A 23,204-nucleotide genomic window follows, 5' to 3' on the forward strand; every position below is an offset into this window, starting at 1 on the left:
TGTTATACTAAATATAAGTATTGGCTAGTGTGCTCACCAGCATTTATTACAAAAGACCAAGGGGAACCCAATGTGGTTTTTGGTAATTGTGGAAAGACTACCTTCAAAAATAAGACATAGGTGACAGTTGTCCAGGAATATAAGGTAGTACAACCCAAAATATGTTGTATAGAATGTCTTTGAGAGATTTTAAAGTATTTCAAGGATGGATGAGCTCTCGTATAAGGGACCATCGCTACATTAAATGATTGCATTGAGACATTTAGAAGGGAAGCCATCTGATTAATGATGTTTAACCCAGTACCGCCCCCCACCACCACTTATTTGACCTCAAACTCAGTTGTAATGCTATATAGAACACATGAATAAAGGAATTCAAGTCTGTGATAAACCAGCCAAAGACAGAGATAGTTAGCTTTCTATTGTAACTTTTGAAGTCTGGCCTTTGTCTTCTCTGGGGAGCTCTGAGGAAATACAGGGTGGGGCCTGCACATAAAGCCTGGATATTTGCTAGTACTGAGGCAGTGGCTATATAAACATGGAGTCCTCAATGGTGCATACAATGCAAAGGAGCATGTGAGATCATCACCAGTTGATAGAGAAAAGTCTTTGCACCCATTTTGTGGACTGCTGTCCAGAATAATCTAGGGTTTCCAGTAACCATGAACAAAAGGCTCAACTAATATATTGATACAATGAAGTTATTATTATAAAATGCATAGTTGTTCACTAGTTGGCTTTTGAAAGTTGTCAAGGAAGACAAGTTTTGTTGCTATCACCATGATGGTACTTAAAAAGAAGGCTTTATACGCAATGGCCTTTTCTTGCTTCTTGCATTTGCTGGGTTACGATTTTAACATGTGTAGTCAACACAGCAGAAGACTTCTTTCTGTTCCTTTACCTTATAATCAGAATGCACATGTAGCTTTCAAATACTTTGTAAATATGAATTTATAGTATGTGTACTTACTATATGGTACTCTGTGATGCTACTTCAGGAGGCTATTTCTCTTTCTGACACTAAAATTTTAAAGAAGAATACTCAGTATGCCCACCTTGTTTGTATAGCTTTGCTGATAAGCAAGTTCCAAATCATAGAGAGTCATGGAGTCATCTGAGAGAATGTTGAAAAAATAGGCCTGGAGTTTTGAAAGCTAATTCTTGATTGAGGAGCAGTGAGTTGTAGGGGAAGGTCACGGTAATAGAGGACATCCCTATGGAGAAAGGACTTTTTCTTGGAAGAGAGTGTATATAGATCAAACACCAAGGACCTCTTAGTGTGCTCAAAGGGGCTTCTGGTGTATGTCTCTTATAGAGCTGAGGACCTTCTGCAAATGGCTAACTTCATCCATTTTTATCTTAATAATTAAAAGATAACCTCTGTGTCTGTCAACTGTAATTATAGGTCATAAGCAAATAAATCTATATATGTTCCTTTTCCTATAATTCTCTAGTAAATTGGGGTAATAGTTTTAAAAGTAAGTAACCGATGTATTTTTTAAATGTTAGCAGTGAACATGATTCCCAGTCATTTTGAATTCTCCTAATGCTTGTTACTGTGGTAGAAATAGACAATGCCCCACACTGTCAAATAGGAGCTCTTGACTGGTATGAGATAGTATTGTACCTGTCTACTGAGTTCTAGGTGCATACGTATGTTACATAAATGAGTGAAGGGAAAATACTTTTTATAATTGAACTGTGACTGAAACACACCGTCTTCATTTTCTCTTTCTTTCTTCTTCATTATTTCTCTTATTCTTTCTATAGTTTCCTTAATATGTTTCTTTAGGTTGTGTGTCCATTAGAATGAAAGCAACGAATTTTAGGTTAATCTAGACTTAAGTTATTTTTAGGATTATTTGGGACCTTTTTGGGATACAAACATGAAATTTTTGTATGTCACACAAGAAATTCTACAGGCATGTATACACCGTAGGTTACATATTGAGTCCTCCCTTTAAGAAAAAAAAATAAGGCCTGAGAGATGGCTCAGTGATTAAGAGCAATGGCTGTTCTTCCAGAGGTCCAGAGTTCAATTCCCAGCAACCACATGGGGGCTCACAACTATTTATAATGGGATCCGGTGCCCTCTTCTGGTATGTCTGAAGACAGTGACAATGTATTCAAATGTATAAAAAGAAATCTTTTAAAAATAAAAAATAGAAGATTATCATTTTCATTGATTTTATCTTCAGTGTTGTGATAGATAAAATTTGAAATCCAGAACTTCATGTTTTTTATAAAAGTTTCTTGATAATGTACTTTATATTTCATACAATCCACATTCTTGATTTGTATAATTCATTGGTTACTAGAATAATCTCAAAGAGTTGTGCTGCTATCAGCACACCCTCAGTTCTAAAAGAATTTCATCACCCCAGAAAGATACCCAAGCCAGTACTCTTTTCTCACCTCTCCTTTGTCCTGTGACCAATTCCCAGCATCAGACACAGATGTTACCAATTTGTTGTCTATCTTCTATGGAATTGTGTATTCCTTACCCTTAATATAAATGAAATTGCATAATTTTATGCTCTTGTGATGGGCTTCTTTCACTTAGAATAATATTTATTATAAGGAAATATCTGTTATTACAAGGAGATATCTATCTTATAGCATGCCGTAGTACACCATTGTTTTTACTTTCTTATGTATAGAAATTTTTTCTTAATTAATTAATTTATTTATTTATTTCACTTTGTATCATGATGACAGTCCCCCCTCCCTCCTCTTCTCCCAGTCTCTCCATTAAAAATCTCTCCCTCTGTTATTCTTCCCCTTCTCCTCAGAGAATGAGAAGCCTCACTTGGGTTCCACCCTGCCCTGGGATATCCAGGTGCATCAGGACTAGGTGCATACTTTCCCACGGAGGCCCAACCAGGCAGCCCAGTTAGAGGAAGGGGATCCAGTGGCAGGCAGCAGAGTCAGAGACAGCATCTATTCTAATTGTTAAAGGAGCCACATAAAAATGGATCAATTTGCATTCTTCTACATGATAACCGCCAGTTGTGCCAGCACCATTTGTTGAAAATGCTGTCTTTTTTCCACTGGATGGTTTTAGCTCCCTTGTCGAAGATCAAGTGGCCATAGGTGTGTGGGTTCATTTCTGGGTCTTCAATTCTATTCAATTGATCTATCTACCTATCACTGTTCCAGTACCATGCAGTTTTTATCACAATTGCTCTGTAGTACAGCTTGAGGTCAGTCATGGTGATTCTACCAGAGGTTCTTTTATTGTTGAGAATAGCTTTCTAACTCAGTGAAGAATTGCGTTAAAATTTTGATGGGGATTGCATTGAATCTGTAGATTGCTTTCCAGAGGATAGCCATTTTTACTATATTAATCCTGCCAATCCATGAGCATGGGAGATCTTTCCATCTTCTGAAATCTTCAATTTCTTTCTTCAGAGACTTGAAATTTTTGTCATACAGGGTTGTCACATCTTAGTTAGAGTTACAGCAAGGTATTTTATATTATTTGTGGCTATTTTAAAGGATGTTGTTTGCCTAATATCTTTCTCATCCATTTATCATTTATGTAAATGAGGGCTACAGGTTTTGTTTTTTTGTTTGTGTGCTTGTTTGTTTGTTTTTTAGTTATTTTTATATCCAACCACTTTGCTAAAGGTGTTTATCAGCTGTAGAAGTTCTCTGATAGAAATTTTGAGTGATTAGCATTCCACTGTGTGGCATATCCCATGTTTTATATCTATTCATCACTCGGAAATTTGGGTTATTTTGACATATTGGCTACTATATACAAGTAAAGGGAATAATTTTGAAAAAACAAAGTTTGGGTTTTGTTTTGTTTTGTTTTGTTTTGTTTTTAGTTTCTGTCAATGGAATACAAGAAAACATGAGATCAAATATGATAAGAGTGTTAAACAGTACATTCCAGAAAGTAAAAAATATGCCATTAGGTTGAATTTATTGGGGGAACTTAAGGCCATGTCTAACTCTACAAGAGGGGCTCAAGCTAGAACACACAAAGCTAAAAATTATAATTCTCCTAGAAGCTGTTACAGATTTTGCTGACCATAGATAATGAAATTTTGACATTTTACCATATTTGTCTAAAAACTCAAACACACTTTTTCCAGTGATAATAGTCCTAGGGACTTGACTAACTCACCTTCAATCTTAGTCGGCCTTTTGGTTAGAGAAGAATATCCACTACCATGTTTGCCTCGAGTTTTGTTTGTTAGCCTTATTTCCATATAATTTGTCTGGGATTTCTTATTACTCCTTTACTTTTGTTGAACTGATGAGAAACATATTTCTTCTATAGACAACAATGTTTACAGTACCTAATCATGAATTTGTGAAGAATCTGTAAATCTTGATAAAGCTAGTTAATATTGTCAAGTTCTAGTGGAGTTTTTTTTTTTTTTTTGATTTGAAGAAAACGTAGATTGATGTGTCAGTGGCATACTAAGAAAGTATAGCACATCTAGATACATTAACCTAGTCAACTTTACCCAAATATTTTATTCTAATGGTAGCCTATGGATATAGTTTGATAATTTTGTAAAGCCATCTACCATATTTGATCAAATCCAAGGAGTTCTCATCATGCTTTTAACTAAGTAACTTCATTTTTCTTAAATGTTTATCCTTGATAAACTTCACTAAAGCACAGATGGTGGGAAATGCACACTAATTGCAAAGTTTGGAGGTAGTAGCAACAACATGGCTAGGGGCTAGAACTCAGGTGAACATCAGGCAGATTTAAAAGGCTAAATCACTTTCCTAGCACTATATATTTACATTTTCTGCCAAGCTCATTACATTTTCATAGATTGTTTTCATTTTGGATTAGGTAAGTAAGTAGTGTTTTCTGATAGGGAGTTTTCAGCACACCTGAGGCTCCAAATCTCAAAACCACATAGCAGAGAGGGAGAGAGAGACAGAGACAGAGACAGAGACAGAGACAGAGACAGAGACAGAGACAGAGATAGAGACAGACAGGCAGGCAGGCAGAGACACAAACAGACAGAGACACAGAAGGAAAAAAAACAGCAGCTAATTACACTAATTGTAACTAACATTTGTGGAATACTTGGTGTGGGCGAAGCTTGGTCCTAAGAGCAATTTACGTACAGAATATAGACCAGAAACATTGGCTCTTCAAGCCTCATAGTGAGATCAGTGCTTAAGTCAGTTGCTTTGTTTCAGCAGGGAGTAAATCAAGGTCTTTTTAGACTCCACGCTCATCTCTCAAATTCCATTTTAATTCCCTCCTCTGCCAAGGGTGGTGAAGGGTAACAGAAAGACAAGGTGTCAAAAAGTTATACTGTTCAGATTTTTCTCCTGATGCTTGTTCTCTCCACTATATGCACTGACATCTATTTTAAAATGCATATGTCACTGGAAGAAATGATGCATTATTCTAAAACCCTAGTAAGTACTAAGTTTCTTATATAAGATTTTTACACCGAGTAAATTTCAGTAGGAAAGATGTTGGAATTAAGAGCTCTGATTTCTTCAAAAGGAGAGACCCTGTTAAGGAAAAAAAAAAAAAAAAAAAAAAAAAAAAAGGATTAGAAATGAGCCTGAGGGAGCCCTCCCATTTTTACTGTTTTGCTCAAGGCAGGTCTAAAATATGCACAGTTATTTCCTCCACTGTGAGAGTCTCCTTAATTAACATTGGAATGCCAAGTCATATGAATGTCTTTTTCTATCTAGTCTAGGGGCATTTTGACTTGGTGTTTGATAAAGTATTTTGATAAAGCTTTAAATAGTTGAGTTATGATTGAAATGGTTTATGCAGTTTCCAGTTTTCAAATGTATCATGCTGGCAGAATATTATGTCTTTTTAAAAAAGGAACTACTAATTCACTAAGTATATAGTGACTCATAGTTTTATGTGATTTATTACATTCTGTCAGTAAAAATTTTGGTGGATTTGATTTCATTGCTTTTAATATTGTATGAGGATAGATACTAATTTCTCTGATATGTCCCGTTTACATGTATACTACATATTGACCCTATGTGGGCTTAGGATTTCTAAATAGTGTAATGTACAATTCTGTTTAAGAATACACTTATCACTGGAAAATTACCTTTATTTTTAAATTCACATATATATTCAAATACCTATATAGTTACTCTTTGAAGGGGAGTTCCATTTAAAGAGTAGATAACCTATGTTAAATCATCTCACCTCTGCACGTTAGTAGAAATTACAAGGGACTGTTGTATTTATCATCTATGCTACTTAGCATTGCCTTAGAGGTCCTTGGAAATCATTGTTAAGGGCCAGTTACTTCCATGTTTCCACCTAATAGAGGCGAGTCAATAAGCCATGCCAACTTGATTCATCTTTTCTGCCCAATAGGTGCTTAGGAAATTTGTTAAAAATGTAAATTTGTACCTGGGCAACAGAATTTGTACACTTTATGACAAAATTAATCAGCTACACCTGTGTACTTGTACTATGGAAGGTTGCTTTAGCTCTATAGAGAATAAGAAATTGGAATGGGAATTTTTTTTTTAGGATGACTGGCTACAAGAAGAAATTGTAGTGACAGAAGCCATGTGCAATGAATTTGAATTAGTGTTCTTTAGGGAGCTCCGAGAGAAATACAATTTACAAGATAATCAAGAATGTAAATAGATTCTCTGCGGAGTTATTGTCTGATCCCTGACATATATTCATCTATACTGAAATTACTCTATGACTTCATTCTAACAATTAAAGAATCAGTAGGGGTGAGAATTACAGCTTCAAGAAGCTGTTATGTATCAGTTAGGAATGTAAATTTGTAAGCAACTGTTAAGATGAGTAAATTGTGCACTTGTTCTGAAACTTTAAAACCATTCACCTCAAGAGCCAGCACATGTCTATAATCCCCACACTTGGAGGTGGAGGGAGAAGGGTCAGCAGTTCCAGGCACATTGGTACTCTACAACAAAACATTGTCTCAAACAATAGAAAACCCTCTCACCTTGAAATGGCAGTTATATAGTAGTGTCTTATTAATCATTTATGGGGATAACCTCCTGTCCATGTCTTATAAATACTGGATTTAAAAAAAATCTAGAGACTGGAAAGATGGCTCAGTGGTTAAGAGGATGTGAGTTCAATTCTCAGCACCAGTAGCAGATGACTTACAACTACTTCTCACTCCAGCTCCAAGGGATCCAATGTTGTTTTCTGACTTCTACAGTAAGCTGCACTTATGTATCCATGTAGCCCCTCCTCCATAATTAAAGACAAAACAATTCTAGCATTATAATATATTTTCAAAGTATATGAATAATTTTAACTTTGTGATCTGGGAAACTTCGTTGCCCAATCTCTAACAAAAATATAACCTAACAGTTCTGTGACCATGACTGTATTTATTCTAAAGCATTTGGCATTATGGCACATACTTAATGCAGAAAGATCATAAGTTCTAGGCCAGCCTGGATGACACATTAAGTTTCAATGAGCCTAGACTGCATTACAAAGCTGTGTTTTAAAAACAAAGCAAAGCAAAGCAAAGCAAAACCTAAAGCCAAAACATCATTTCATTAAACTCATCTCCATGGAGCTGGAGAGATGGCTTCTGGGTTATGGACACTGTCTGCTCTTCTTGAGGATCTGAGTTCAATTCTCAACACTCACATGGTGGCTTACAACCATTTGTAACTCCAGTTCCAGGAGATCAATTACCCTGTTCTGGCCTCCATGTGTATGTAGTAGGCTTGCCCACATTGCACAGATACATAAGCAGGCAAATACTCATACATATACATTAAAAATTACTTATTATTTTTTAGTCATCTCAAATTCAGCCTCATATATCAATACATCTTGATAATTCTCCTGAGCATTTATAAATTGCTTAAGAAATAATTTAGACTTAAACAACTGCATTTTGTTTCGTTGTTGGCCAAGAAACCACCTTTGCTTGAGAGGCTGGCCTGGGTTATATAGTGAATTCTAAACCACACATGACTATAAAATGAGACCTTATAAAGAGACTTTTCTGGAGCCATGTATCATATCAGAACTCAAGATGTGTCATGTCAAATCCTCATGATGGTCAACAGTCAATTAAGTTGCTTAACTAAAGCTAAGAGCTCTATGTTTATCGTATTTTTATTTAGAGAATGGATGCTTGATTGATTCATTGGAGTAATGCTTCGGGGAGGAATTAATACTGAGAGAACCTTGACTATCTGAATAATCTGTATGTCCTAGTCTCCTCTGGCTAAGATGAGATTAGCTCTTACATTAAGGCATCTTCCTTTGCTCTTGCATTTATCTAGTGGAAGTTAATATATGAAATGAAAAATGAGAAGGACATAGCTGAACTTTAAAATTAGATGAATATCTTTGTAGACCAGAAATGGCAAGAAAAGCTAAACAGATGGTAGTGAGCAATAAATGAGATAAATTTGTGGTCTTCCAGCTCCTGATATCATAAAAGTGGTTTAAAATTATCTTTAGAAAGTGGGTACTCAGAGCCAAGATCACTGTTTGAAATCAGGGCACCACAAAAATATAAATACATACACATCCACACTTAGAGCATGGACATTTTGACTTCTTTATCGAGCAACAACTTAAATGCAAACATCAGCCTAATGTATAGACCATGGGAGGGTGGTAGGTGGGTCAGCTCCACAGCCTTGAAAGCAGCATCTAAAACAATCTGGCGACTGCCTGGTGGTGAGATGTATGGTGTTTCTGCATCATTCAGTGGAGGTGCCAATAGAAGATATGGTTGTAGACTATCACTGCCAAAATGGTGAATGGGAATGGTCTCAAAGCCACTTGACACAAAGAGAAAGAGAGGCGTTTAGAAGAAGAAAATATAAAGGAAAACCCAGGCACATGTTTTTCAAGCATGCCTTCACCCAGAGTCCAAAAGAATAATAACACATCCCCCTCCAATTGACCATCAGAAGTCTAGTGAATGTTACAAATACTGCTTGAAATTGCATTCAGGATGTTCAAAGATATAAATAAGGAAGCAACATTCACTAAAATATGACTCTTTGCAAATACAAAAGCCATTGACATTTTATAAACTCCACAAAGTATAAATGTCTGACTTAAACTGGGTGAAAGGTTAGGGAAGGAGAATAATATGCTTAGTAACACAGTATAAACAAAGCCAAGGGGGAAAGACAAGATATACGAATGAGTAACTAGGAGAAGCAGAGACCTGGCCTTTAGGATTGACTTTGACGTTTAAGGGTTTTTCAGAAGAAAATAGAGTGTATTATACAGAAGTATTCAAGAAATCATAATGAAAAATCTATTGCAGAATTTCAAAAAGGATGTGAGTCTTTAATTAAATGTTCTCCTAAGAGGCCAAAATCTGTGTAGAAGGAAAAGGCCTACACACAGCAGTTGGCATTCTTTTCTCCTCAGCTTTGAGAAGCCTTGGGTGATTAGCATGCGCTTTTGTCACTGAAAGGCAAAAAAACTAGAAACGAATGTATTGTATATACTTAACCATGTTTCCCAGACAAAGACACTTAAATGCTAACTTACAAAAAGAGGCTTGTGGACAACTGGACCACAAAATCAGTATAACAAGGAAGCTGTCTCTAGAAGAGATAGTCTTCTGTCTGTATCTTCCTGACAGTAAATGAGAAAATAGTAATAACATTGGTACATCATCCAGAAGTAAACGTGTAAACAGGGTTTCAATGAAGAGCAAGACTGACCCAATCTGGTAGAAAGAAGAAGCTTTAACAGAAATTTACAAACATCATCAGTTCTATCATTTCAAAGAAAGTAGTTTTCTTTTAATATTTATTTACAAGTATGAAGGTTGTATTTGCATTTATGTAAGTGCACCAAATGCCTGCTGACCATGGAGGCCAGAAGAGGATGTTGGCTCCCCTGAAACTGGGACTAAGGGCAGCTATGGTGGGTGCTAGGAAAAATCTAGGTTCTCTGTAAGAACAACCAGTGCTCTTAGCCACTTAACTAAAATACCGTCTCTCTAGCCTCAAAAGCAGTGTGTGTGTGTGTGTGTGTGTGTGTGTGTGTGTGTGTGTGTGTAACTGCTAGGCAGAGAAAATGAAGATTGCTGCCTTAGGATGAGCACTTCTGAACATAGCTTCCCTTTCCTGGAAACATTTAACTGCTTGATAAATGCTCACAAATTGGATTTAATTAATTTGGACAACTACATAAATTTGGTTCAGACTCGGAGATGCAGAGTCTGGCTGAAAAAAAAAAGTAGACGTCCATGAAGTTTGTATCCCTGATTGTTAAGAAACACTTCACAAACTGCTCTTGGAGATTGATTACAAGAGGATCTCAGTCGGTACAGACTGGTGATTGATTTTGCTCTTATAAGTCAAAAAGATCAAACAATAATTTCCTGCATGACTTTAAATTCCTGAAATTTTGTTCAGTTTGATACAAGGTAAAGCTAAAACAATAACAGATTAAGAGTTTTCGGTCTCATTGTGGAATCTAGATTTTTGACCCTGAATTGTTTGGAAATCGTGGCATGCCCTGTTCCAGTATGGAGCACAGCCATTTCTCTAGTGTTAAAACTTCTTCATGAGATAATCTGTCTCATATATTATTCAGTGGAAAACTCCCTGCTTACTCATGGCTGCATCTTTCCATTTATCTTGCCTAGAGAAATAATTATCTAAGAACAGCTGAAATCTGTCTTAGTTTGCTGAAATCTGAAATTTTAGCTAGCTAGTTATTATAACCAGAATAACTGTATCAAGAGTTCTCAGTCAAATGCAGTATCCTTGTTTGTAATTGTATTTTCAGTAAATTCTAAATTTTTCAGTGCAACTCACTCATATACTATGTACTACACTGTGCATTTCGTGTAATGCGGTATTTTCAGTAAATTCTAAAGCATTGAGCTACTTGTATTCCATAATGTTGTCTGTATTCCCTTGAATGGCAATTGAGTATAAGCAAAACTGAGTGGAGTAGTTATAGAGGGAAAAAAAATTCAATAACAATCTAAGTCGTTATGCCTATAACTGCATAAATCCACACCTAAGCAGGTTATAATAGATTCAAACGGACAAACTACAGATTATTTCAACATTCATCTAAGAAATTGATTAACTGCATGTTATCAGAAATTTAGTAAACAGAGACAATTCAAACAAAATTAATGGACTTTATGTATAGATACTGTCTTCTGAAAAGGAACATACATAACTTTAAGCATTCACTTAAAAAGTGATTTAAAAATGAGCTAGAACTAGAATGTATTTAGATCATTATCATACAGGTATTCTCTGAATCAAATGTAACTACATTAAAAAGTATACTAAAATGATTAGTAAAATGGTTGGAAATAGAAAAACTGTACCTCTAAATCGCTATGTGTTGAATTTAAAAGTCACAAACATTATAAAATATAAGCAAATTAATTAAATCAAGTAATATAGATATAAACTGTTTATGCAGAGAATGGGAAATATATCCCAAATGTTCTAAAAAACTTAAAAAAAAAAAAAAAAGTAACCGTTATTGGGTCTACACCTTTAATGTAGACACTAGGGGGCAGAAGCAGGAGGATCTCTGTGAATTTGAAGCCATGCAGGTCTATGTACAGAATTTCAGGCCAGCCAGGGCTACATAGTGAGACCCTGTCTCAAACAACAACAATAGCAAAAAGCATTGAAAATCAACAAGGAAAAAAGAGAAATACAGAAAACTATGGATATGAAATATTGTAGCTATAAGACAAAAATAACGAGGAGCTTTACAACCATTCGTGTGTATGAAAACTCAATTATATAAACTTAGTTCTTCCCAGTTTAATATCTAAATTCAATAAAATTCAAACTCAAAATATGATCAGGGATTTTCTTAAAATATGAAAATTTGATACTAAAATCATACAGAAGATCAAAGAGATTACAATAACCTACATTGAGGAAGAATAGAGTGGAAATGTGAGGTCCTCCCAGACAGCAATTACTTTAAAGCTATACAAAGCAATGAAATGGAGTAGAAAGCACAGAAGTACAACTGTCTGTTGAACACTTGACGTTTTGCAGAGGCAAGGACAAAAATCAAACACAATGAGTAGAGTTGCTATCATTGTTTTTATCTGTGAGTGGAAAGTAAAATCAGATCATAGGTTCACACTATATACAAAAACAGATTTTGGAAAAATTCAAGACCCAAATGAAATAGGTAAAAATTTCATTTTTAAAGGACCTACTGTTTATTTTCTATGTGTGCTGCATCATGTTGCACACATACAGAGGTCAGAAGACAAATTGTACAAGTTGCTTCTCTCCACTATTTGAGTTCCACTGATTGAGTTCAAGTCAAGTTTGGCTGCATACTTTACCTGTTAAGCCATCTCCCTGGACCACAATTTACATATATATATATATATATATATATATATATATATATATACACACACACATATATATATAATTTAACTTTCATTGAAAATATTTTTCTATATAGTATATTCTGATCCAAGTTTCTCCTCCCCCAGTTCCTCCCAGATCCCCAACTCACACTCTTTCCTTCTCTCTGTCTCTTTCTCATTAGAACGCAAACAGGCAACTAAATACACATATGCATACACACATGTATATGCAAGCACACACATATGCACACGCACACATACCTGAATAGGAGTGCAAAACATGCAAACATTCAGGAAAAAAAAAGAGCCAAAGGAAAAGCACACAAAACATGAGACAAAAACCTTCCAAAAACACCACTGAGTTCATTTTGTATTAGCCGTCTATGGCTGGGCATTGAACTTGCCCATAAGTGTGGTCTGTATATCCAGCTATCCAGAGAGACTCCATTGGAGGAAACTAATGTTTTCTTTGTGGGCTGTTGTTAGTTGGAGATTGGGGTTTGTGTCCATTTCCCTACTCAGTGCTAGGACCCCATCTGGCTTAGCCCTGTGCAGGTTCTGTGCATGCTGTCACACCCTCTGGGAGTGTATATGTTTAGAAGGCCTTGCTCCCTTGGTGTCTTCCATCCCCACTGGCTCATACAATCTTTCTGCCTGCTCCAAAAAGCTCCCTGAACCATCAGGGGGAAGGATTTGATAGAGATATCCCTATAAGGACTGAGTGTTCCAAAATTTATCACTTGCTGGTCATTGTCCAGTTGTGGGTCTCTGTATTTGTTCCTATGTTCTTACTGCAGCAGGAAGCATCTCTGGTAACAGGCAACTAATGTCTGGTGATGGCTGAGCAAGACACTGATCTTTGGATATAGAAGAATATCATTGATTCATTTTATTACTATATTCTTTCAGAAGAACAGTAGTATTTGGTTTTCTCCTAGGTGCATGGTCTATCTAATCTCAGGTTCTTGACCACCTAAACAATATCAGGAATGGGCTCCATCTTATGGAGTGCTCCTTAATCCTAATCAATTGTGCTTTGCGACTCTCACAACTTTTTTGTACCACTATTGCATCAAGTCACCATTGTACTTCAAAGAGTGTGGAGCCGGGTTGGTGTCTACCTTTCTCTTTTGGTAGCATGCAGCATACCTCAGTACCATGGAAACTAGTCAATAATGGTGAAGGTTCTAGTCAGGTACCAGCTTAAAGTTTGATTTCTTCATATTCAATGAGTTATGTAGGTGTGTTTTCATTAGCAATCTATATATTCTATTCCTATTGTATATTATATCCTATTGTATATTCTATATATAAAACATTTATATATGTATATATTATATATAGAGAATATATGCATATATAATCATACATATAGAATATATTCAGGAAAAATACTCTCACACAGAAATAAAATAAGCAGATATAAAAATGAATTAATATAATTTCAGGAACTAATATGTCCTGTACATATTAACTTACAAAGGCTAGGCATCTCTATTATGTTAATAAGGATGAAACAATTCACCAGGATGTCTGGTCCTGCCTACAAAGTCTCAAGGCCTGCCAATCTTTTTGTAAAATTAATTATTTTATTTATTTATAACCCAAACATTGCCCCCTCCCAGTCCCTCCTCCCAGAGTTCTTCCCCCCATTCCTCCTCCCCTTCACCTCTGAGAGGATGCCACTCCCAGCCTCCCCCTTCCTTGGCGCATCTACTTTCTACAGGATTGGGCACATCCTCTCCCACTGAAAGGCTAATACCTACAGCCAGGCTTTACCTCTTAAAGGTTCTATAACTTTCTCAGCTGGGGACCAAGTGTTTAAAACATATTCATATGGGAGACATTTCACACTAACCTTCAACAGCCAGTTATGACAGAAGTTCAACTCACTAGTGATCAGCAATGTAAAGATTAAAATGTAGCCATCAGATGGTCCAAGATGTGAAGGTCTGGTAATACCAAGGTTTTCTTTATAAGAGTGTGGCAAAAGAAAGGCTACATTCACTATTGCTAAGAGAGTACATTGGTTAAAAACCATTTGTGAGACCACTTTGGTGCAGTATATGAAACTGTTACAAGGACCCCCAACTCCTATATCAAGATGTATTTTTATAGAATCCTTTAAATTGGTTTCCAACGAGACTGCTATTAAGGAAGTTTATTACAACACGGTTTGTAATAGTGGGAAACTGAAAACTTGGACATATTCAAGCAACAAGATAAAACCTTATAGCAATAAAGTAACAAATAATTTTGTACCAACATGGATACAGCTGCAGAAATGATGTTGAAGGCCAAAGCAACTCATAACGGTATGTATATTCTTCAGCATAAAGTTCTTAAATGTAATATTTAAGAACATGCAAAATAATGATACTAGATTTAATCATGCAAAGTGACTATTTTCCCTAAGAATAGACAGTAATAGCATCATAATTTCAAGGTAATATATGACTACATGCATGGTATTGATGGAAATAGAATTCAGCATGGTGTTCTCCTTATCAATGATGCTTAGGACAGAATGGTATGGGTTTGATAAGGTACATTGGGATAGCTTTAGGTTTTGCTGCTGGGTTTTGTTTCTTAAAACATAATTGGAATGCACAGGTCCCTGGATTCTATCCCAGCATAACATACAAGCAAAAATAAATTCCCTGAAATCAAATGGTTTTGGAGAAATTATGGCAGGTGTTAAACTTATTAAAGCTGAGTGATGGGTACACATAGTCATTCTCTGTGTGTGTGTGTGTGTGTGTGTCTGTGTGTCTGTGTGTGAGGAGTGTGTGTGAGGAGTGTGTGTGTGTCTGTGAGTATGTGTGTATTCTTGTACATTTCTGATAACACTTTGGTTTTTTAAAAAGAAAAAGTCTTAATCAAGGCATAAAATTTTAATCTCACATTATAAAGAAATATTTACAAAATGATTAAATCTTCTGCTGCTTACTTATCTGAACATAGCACCCATGAGACTTTTAGTATGACATAAAAAACTGAGAAACATCTCTCCTCACACACCAGTCGAAAGCCTCCAATTTTATTTTGTTCCTTTAACATCGGTAAGATCATCCTCATATAAACCATTCATTAGTGCCTCTCTTTTGTTCACTGTCGTTTTGTGGTGTTCAGATTCATCTGTATGCCAGTTACATGAAACCTAGTGATGGTGCTAAATATTTCTTCCTTTTCTTTCTGAACTTCTGATACCTACAGGAATCTGCAAGCAGAATATGATCGTCTGAAACAGCAGCATGAGCATAAAGGCCTGTCTCCACTGCCATCTCCTCCTGAGATGATGCCCACCTCTCCTCAGAGTCCCAGGGATGCTGAGCTCATTGCTGAGGCCAAGCTACTGCGTCAACACAAAGGACGCCTGGAAGCCAGGATGCAAATCCTGGAAGACCACAATAAACAGCTGGAGTCTCAGTTACATAGACTGAGACAGCTCCTGGAGCAGGTAACCCCGCCCCCCAACCTCTCTAATATTGGCTCCTTACAAACTTTCACTTCCCTCCTTTAAACAAAACTGAAAGACGGGACTCAGATGCTTGTAGTTCAACTTTAAAGTACATTTCAATATTTGTTTGACATCCTTTCCTCTCCCAATGTGATTTTGGTTTTTTATTTCTTTGGCTGTTCATTTGTTTTACCAATTGGAAACGCATCTTATAAGGAAATGCCAGTCGTTGCTCTATGGTATACGTATAGGCTTTTTTCTTCTCCAAATCACTAGCATGTAATTTAAAGATTTACATATCCACTGGGAACCTAGGAAGATATAGCAGTAAAATAGACCCCAGCCAGACATGCTCTAGGTTTTCTGAGAATTTAAATATTAAAATAATGTTCTTTCTATTGTGGTACGTATACTTCTTCAGAGGTTTATATGGTCTCTGTTCTCACTTGGTCTTCTCAATCTTTTAGCCTTTTAATTTGGTGACTTAAATCTTGTTTGACCATATCTCTATTTTTCTGCATTTTTATAAGAGAAGACAGTTCAGCTGCAAAGATATCCATGGATCATATCAACAATAAAATATCAAACATCCTCCAACATCTGAGAGTTTTCTAAGTAGGAATGATAATAATGACTAAGTCCTGGGTGTCTATAATAATCTTATTTCCTAAGTCTGTAGTATTCCTATAGTGTTTGTGAGTTTATTATGAAAAATAATACTTTTCTTCTGTTACATCCTTTAGCCCCAGGCTGAAGCTAAGGTGAATGGCACCACGGTGTCCTCTCCTTCCACCTCTCTGCAGAGGTCAGATAGCAGTCAGCCTATGCTGCTCCGAGTGGTTGGCAGTCAAACTTCAGAATCTATGGGTAAGTAGTAGCTCCTTCTAGAGTTAGTTACTCTTAGTGTCTGTAAAAGTTAAAATCATGAAGTACAAATCATGAAGTAAAATTTTAACACCCATGTCACATATGCCTTAGAGGTTGAGCTGATCCTAGCCCTTAATGAGACAACTTTCCAATTGCTCAGGAGAGGGCAGAGTGGTACTACATAGTTCCTGATGAGGCAAGGCCTTGATGGCCAAGTGATATTTATGAACAATTCAAAATTTGGAGAAGAGACCAATAGACCCTGTATTACTTAGGGTTTTATTGCTGTGAACAGACACCATGACCAAGGCAAGTCTTATAAGGACAACATTTAATTGGGGCTGGCTTACAGGTTCAGAAGTTCAGTCCATTATCATCAAGGCAGGATCCTGGCTGCATCCAGGCAGACATGGTGCAGGAGGAGCTGAGAGTTCTACATCTTCATCTGAAGGCTGCTAGCAGAAACTGACTTGCAGGCAGCTAGGATGATGGTCATAAAGCCCACACCCACAGTGACACACCTACTCCAACAAGGCCATACCTACTCCAACATGGCCATACTTTCTAATAGTACCACTGCATGGGCCCGAGCATATACAAACCACCACAGACCCTGAAGTAGGAATAGTGTAAATGAAGGTGTAAAGTTAAGAAGCTTGGGTCAACGGCAAGAAAGAGCAACTAGTGTGATTAATTAAATAGAAAGAGGAGAGGTAGGGTCACAGTATAGGGATGCTTATTTCATTCTAGGGAACTTTTGAAACTAGAATCATCTAGGAGACAAATATGTGGGCATTTCTATGAGGAAGCTTTAGACTTGGTTAACTGAACTGGGAAGACCCACCCTAAATGTAGGTGATACCTTTCCACTGGCTGATCTGACTATAAAAAAATAAAAGAAAGAGAGAGAGAGCAAATGGGAGCTAGACGCCAGCTTCCATCTCTTCCTATTTCCTAACTGGGAATGTCACATGAGCAACTTTTCTGGAGCTTCTGCAGTCAGGCCTTCCCAAGTGGGATAGACCGTACCCTCAATCTAAGTAAACAGAAACCCTTTCAGCCTCAAGCTGCTTTCCTCAGATATTTGTCTCAACAATGGGAAAACCAATACACGATGTTCTACAAGTTTTTCCTTTCCCTAATTTTCACTTCTTTTCACTAATCAACTTCCCTTCTCTGAAGCTGCTTTCTCTGAAATGGTCTATCACTCATAGTGATCTCATTGGCTCTAAATAACTTTCTTCTCCAGCATGCATTTATATTCCATCATTTTGAGCGTTATCTTCTTTGAAGCTGTATCTACTTCTCACTCCTTTACCACACCATTACTCAAATAGAGGTCGTCCTGTTTAGTATTATTGTTAACATGATACAGATTAGGGTCACCTAAGGAGGGAATCTCAATTCAGTGATTGCCCAGATAGACTGGCTGCTGAGGATGTCTGTGGAGGACCATTTTAATTGTTAATTGATGTAGGAGGGCCCAGTCTACTGTGGACAGCATCATTCCATGGGCAAAGGGTCCCTTCACAGTTTTTGTCATAGCAACAAAGAAAAACAGAACCAAAAGTCTTCCCTAAAGTATTGTATCCAGGTACCTTTGTTACATATTTCTTATGTTCTTTGGCAGTCAAATCTATGGATGTGTAATTTCACTCAAGAAGTCTGCCGTTTTCTTAAATGCAATACAAAAGTGTACACTACTGGGAGGCTAGAAAGATGGCTCAGTGGTTAAGAGTGTTTGCTCCTCTTGCAGAGGACCAGATTTCAGTTTTCAGCAACCGTGTCTGTCAAGTGGCTCATGACCATCTGTATTTGCAGCTTCAGGTGATCAATACCCTCTTCTGGCCTTTGAAGTCACCCATACACCCCACCCCACCCCACCCCCACCCCACACACGTGCGTGCGTGCATGCGTGTGTGTGTGTGTGTGTGTGTGTGAGTGTGTGTGAGTGTGTGTGTGTGTGTGTATATATATATATATATATATATATATATATATATTAGTTCTGTGGTAAAATACTTGTATGATACATTGAAGGCCCTATGCGTGTGTGTGTGTGTGTGTGTGTGTGTATTAGTTCTGTGGTAAAATACTTGTATAATACATTGAAGGCCCTATGCACAGCTTATGGGGAAAATACTTTGCTCTATAGTGACAACAAGTATCTCTTCATTTCTTCCCCTTTACACTTTGCACTCAGTCCCTAAGTCCTAGAAAGTCTATTTATGTGCACTAGTTTTATAGATGCCTCCTCCCATTTTTCTAAAATGTAGACCCCCACCCCCCAGAATTCATATATCTTGGCCTGAACAAATATCCTCTAACTGCTGTATACATCTAGCAGTCTTCCCAGTTCAGTTAACCAAGTCTAAAGCTTCCTCATAGACATGCCCACATATTTGTCTCCTAGATGATTCTAGCTTCTGCCAAGTTGACAGTTAAACCTCACAACTCCCAAGGAGAAATGGGGGCTTAAGATAGAGTTAGCTGAATTTGGAGAGGTAATGGTAAGTGTTTAGCATGGTCTTGTGTCATTTATTCTTCTTCAGAAGTCTGCACAAAGCTGGTTCCTAAGAAAGCTATAGTTGATGTTACAAACATGATAAGAGTACAAAGCAAAAGCTATTCAGTGTCATGAGTGGTTATAACAACACTTGTCAGGTAATGTTTATTGTTTGTCCTGTGCTGTTAGACAATCATGTTTAATGAATGCCACCAGAATTTGATCTGTTTCCTTCATTTCTCCTCTTTTATGAGTAAGTAAGCATGAATCAACCCTATGACTGTATCTCTTTTCCTTGGGTCCTAACCTAATTTTCCTTGGCATTCCCACTATTTTGTAGAAGATCTTAATGTAATAACATGATGGCAGTCTCAGATATGCTGGAGCCAGAGGGGAGAGGATCAATTTGAGATGTGACTGAGCAAAAGAGTGACAACACAGCTTCTAACAGCCCCTCAAATCAGTATTAGCTCACACTGACTACATTGTTCTCACTCAAAGCCTGATGTAGGAATGCATACTTGAAATGATTCATGGCCTAGATTAAAGAGAGACAAAATGTGGAAATCAGACTATAAGGGCAGAAAAATAGGGTTTAAGGTAGAAATGTGTTACTGTGGAAGATCAAGAGATTAAGGTAAACATGGGTGTGGTGGCTCACATTTGCAAGCCCAACAGTTAGAAAGCATAGGCAGGGTGATTGTTGCAAGTTCTAGCCCAGCTGGGTTCATGTAGTGAATTGTAGGCCAGCCAGGGCTATAGTGAGACAATATCTCAAAAATGAGGGGGTGGGGAGAGAATGAGAATGGATAGATAGAGGTCAGAGGAGTGAAATTGTGATCAAGAAAGTTGAACAAATGGGGTATTAGGAAGGGTTTCTAATTCTTCCTATATTTAAGCATTGAAAGTGTAGGTTCTCACTCAACTTGGAAGCGTGGTGCATGTGGAGATCTCGGAAAAGGTTGGAGTATGTACAGTTCCTGCTGGAGTAGAGCCAGGATTGAGCAATTCAATCAGCAGGGTGCTGAGATCATTGGAGTGATAATGGGGATTCACAGATGCTGAAGAAGGTAGATGACGGTTCTAAGAAGATAAGGATACCTGAGGAAAGAGAGAATAGTTGAAGCAAATCCAGTGATGTTCAAAAATCTCCACCAGAGTAGAGGGCACCTCCAGGTCCCAAGAAGGCAAACCTTATAGGAAAGCCAGGGTTCATTTGTTCTCAAACAGAAGAAGATATGTTTTTGGTGGTTTTCTTTACTACATGTCAGGGATTTAGGGCAATCTCCATCAGAATCTTTTTGTACATAAGATCTGAATACAACTAATGGACTGTTGGAAGTGAAAATGACATCATAGAGCATGAAAACATACTGCACACCTTTGAGAAGTCAATGAATTCTGAAAACAAATGAGCTTTAGTATCTCTGTTATTTCCCACTTCAAGGTTTTTCCTTCCTTTTGGAGTAATGCATGACAGATTAAACCATGTATTTTAGCTGTGAGCCTCAGAACTCGGAATGCTTAGAAGTAATAATTATTTAGGTTGTCAACACCTAAGAGGCAGCATACCTGTTATAGCACTCAAATTGAAGAACGTAGCAGACTGTGGTAGTGATGATTTGTAGAACCAAGAATGTTCTGGCAGAACTAAATACAGGGATAGAAGTGCTATATGCTAACGCCTAAGTTAGGATAAGAGATAACTTGCCCATTTAAAATTGATAGGATATGTTGCAAGATTTGTTTTCTGAAAGAACAGACTAAATTCAAAGGTGCTTTTTCTTGAACTGTGTAAACCAACTTTATTTAATAAAGGGGACCTTTTAAAACAATGGTCCCAGATGTTTAAATAACTGTTACATGTGTTCTTATATTTTGAACTTTTGAGATGTGGTAAGAATGAGATTGGCTGAGTTATATTTGAGATGAAGATAGTATTCTTTAAATACACAGTTCCAATGCTTTTCTTTCAAGTGAAGTATGACAGAAGTCATACCAAGTTATTTGTCTAAGAATTTAACTACAGTTGGTCATCCTTATGTGCAAGTTCCATATCATAGACTTAACCAACCAAATTTAGAAAATTTTGGAGGTGTCCATTTGTAATGAAGCATATAGACCATTCTGGATCATTATTTTCTGAACTTAATAATAATATAACAACTGGCTACATAGCATTTACATTGTATTAGGAATTAAAAGTAATGTAAAAATGATTTAAGTACATGGGAAAGTGCATATGGTTTCTCTGAAAGCACTTTTTGGACTTTAGCAGTCATTGTGATCCTGTAACCACCCCCACCTCGACAGATTCAGAGGGCCCATTATAGTACTTCTTACTGAAAAGGCTTTTTACATTGCTTGTATTCTATACAGTTGTTATTGGGAGTTTATGCTAATGGAATGTACACTGTATTGGAAGAGACTAATATAAATGGACAAAACTAGTCTTATTGACATTCTAGACCTCTGTATCCTCACGCAAATGCATTCCTAGTGATTCTTCAGAGCCAGTCACTGCTTACCCACTCTTCTAAAAGTGCTTTCTGCTTCATTTAAAATGTCAAACATTTCCCAAACATTAAAAGTAGATTTTATGAAGAAAATATCTAATAAAAATAGATCTTATTGGTTAATATTAGTAATTTATATGTGATTCACTCCAGGATTTATAACAAAATTGTAATTTACTCAATATTTTGCCATGCTATACATCCATTTACTTATGTATCCTTAGACTAATGTTTTGTTTATATGGACATCTATTTTTTTGTATGTCTCTAAAATGACATCTTTACATACTCTGCATCACTTTATTCATATTTCATGTGCATATCCATCATACTTACATTTATGTAATTGTTTGTTGGCTTATTTTATTTCAGTGACCTATTTAGGGTCTGTTTCATATAAAATAACATTTTACCCAAAAGAACTGAAAGCATGTCTTCTTTCAAGATGAAAGATATTTTCTTACATAACCAACATAAAATTACTCAAGAAATAAATGTTGGTCCTAGGAGTGTAAATCACTGGTAGAGATCTCATCTGCTATGTGCAAGGCCCTGAATTCAATGTGTAGCACCACAAAATAAACCCAGTAACTGTTTCTGCTTACTCTTTACCTTCAACTATGATATCTTTAATTCTGTCAATAACATTCTCTATAGCTTATTGTTATTATTACTATCATTACTATTATTACTATTTGGGGTCCAATGAAAGATCATGCTTTCAATATCACAGTCTCTGTAGTCCCCTTAAGTCTCAAAATACTTTCTAGGTATCTTGTTCAAAACCAGGAGTTTGTGGAATGGTCCTTAATTGGTATTTGCCTGCTTGCTTCCTTCTGAGTCTGTTTCTGCTAAATATTTTATGTAGAGGTACCATGTAAATGATGTACCATACCCTCCAATGAGATATATCCAGGCTTACTTTAAGAGTCACTCCATTTTCCTCATTCTTTATTCTTCCTGGGATCTCCTTCTATTTTCTGGCTTCTACTATGTTGATTGTTCTATGTCTAGAGTTCTGGCCTAGACTTCATCCATCAGTGTTTTTTGAAATGTCTTTGACAGTTTCCCACTTTTTTCCCTTTTCACTCCTTTCCATCACCGTATTCTTCCATCAGTCATAAAGATAAGACTTTTGATTCTTGTAAGGAACAATAATGTTGAACTCTACATGTCAGCTGCTTCTGCCCCAACTCAGAATACATATTTTCTTACATAACCAACATAAAATTACTCAAGAAATAAATGTTGGTCTTGATTGGTCATACTGTCTTGATTGGTTTTCTCTTTCTTTGGCCTCCCTCAATTTCAAAGCCATCTCCCAGGTGTTTCTGGTTACTTCACATCTATGCAGACTCTATCATTCTATTCCTGGTCTAAGGCTTGATTTGCCCACCAAATGAATTCCGAATTCTTTAACATGGAAACAATGTTTTTCCTAACCTGAAATAGATTATCCTTTTGGCACACAATGGAACTTCCTTTTAATTTCATTGTACACTATATGTTTTTTTTTTTTTTTT

General features: G+C 36.7%; 1 protein-coding gene across 8 annotated transcripts in view; it reads left to right on the forward strand.

The window, feature by feature from the left end:
• Dmd (dystrophin) overlaps positions 1 to 23,204 on the forward strand; it is a 2,293,239-nt gene that overhangs the window by 2,249,652 nt on the left and 20,383 nt on the right. For all 8 annotated transcript variants that reach the window (XM_029473189.1, XM_021152893.1, XM_029473188.1 and 5 more), the window contains 2 exons: positions 15,549 to 15,792; positions 16,536 to 16,659. In XM_029473189.1, the coding sequence (XP_029329049.1) occupies positions 15,549 to 15,792; positions 16,536 to 16,659 (368 nt within the window). The remainder of the gene's footprint in view (positions 1 to 15,548; positions 15,793 to 16,535; positions 16,660 to 23,204) is intronic.

This window comes from Mus caroli, chromosome X, assembly GCF_900094665.2.
Source record: "Mus caroli chromosome X, CAROLI_EIJ_v1.1, whole genome shotgun sequence".
Lineage (NCBI taxonomy): Eukaryota > Metazoa > Chordata > Mammalia > Rodentia > Muridae > Mus > Mus caroli.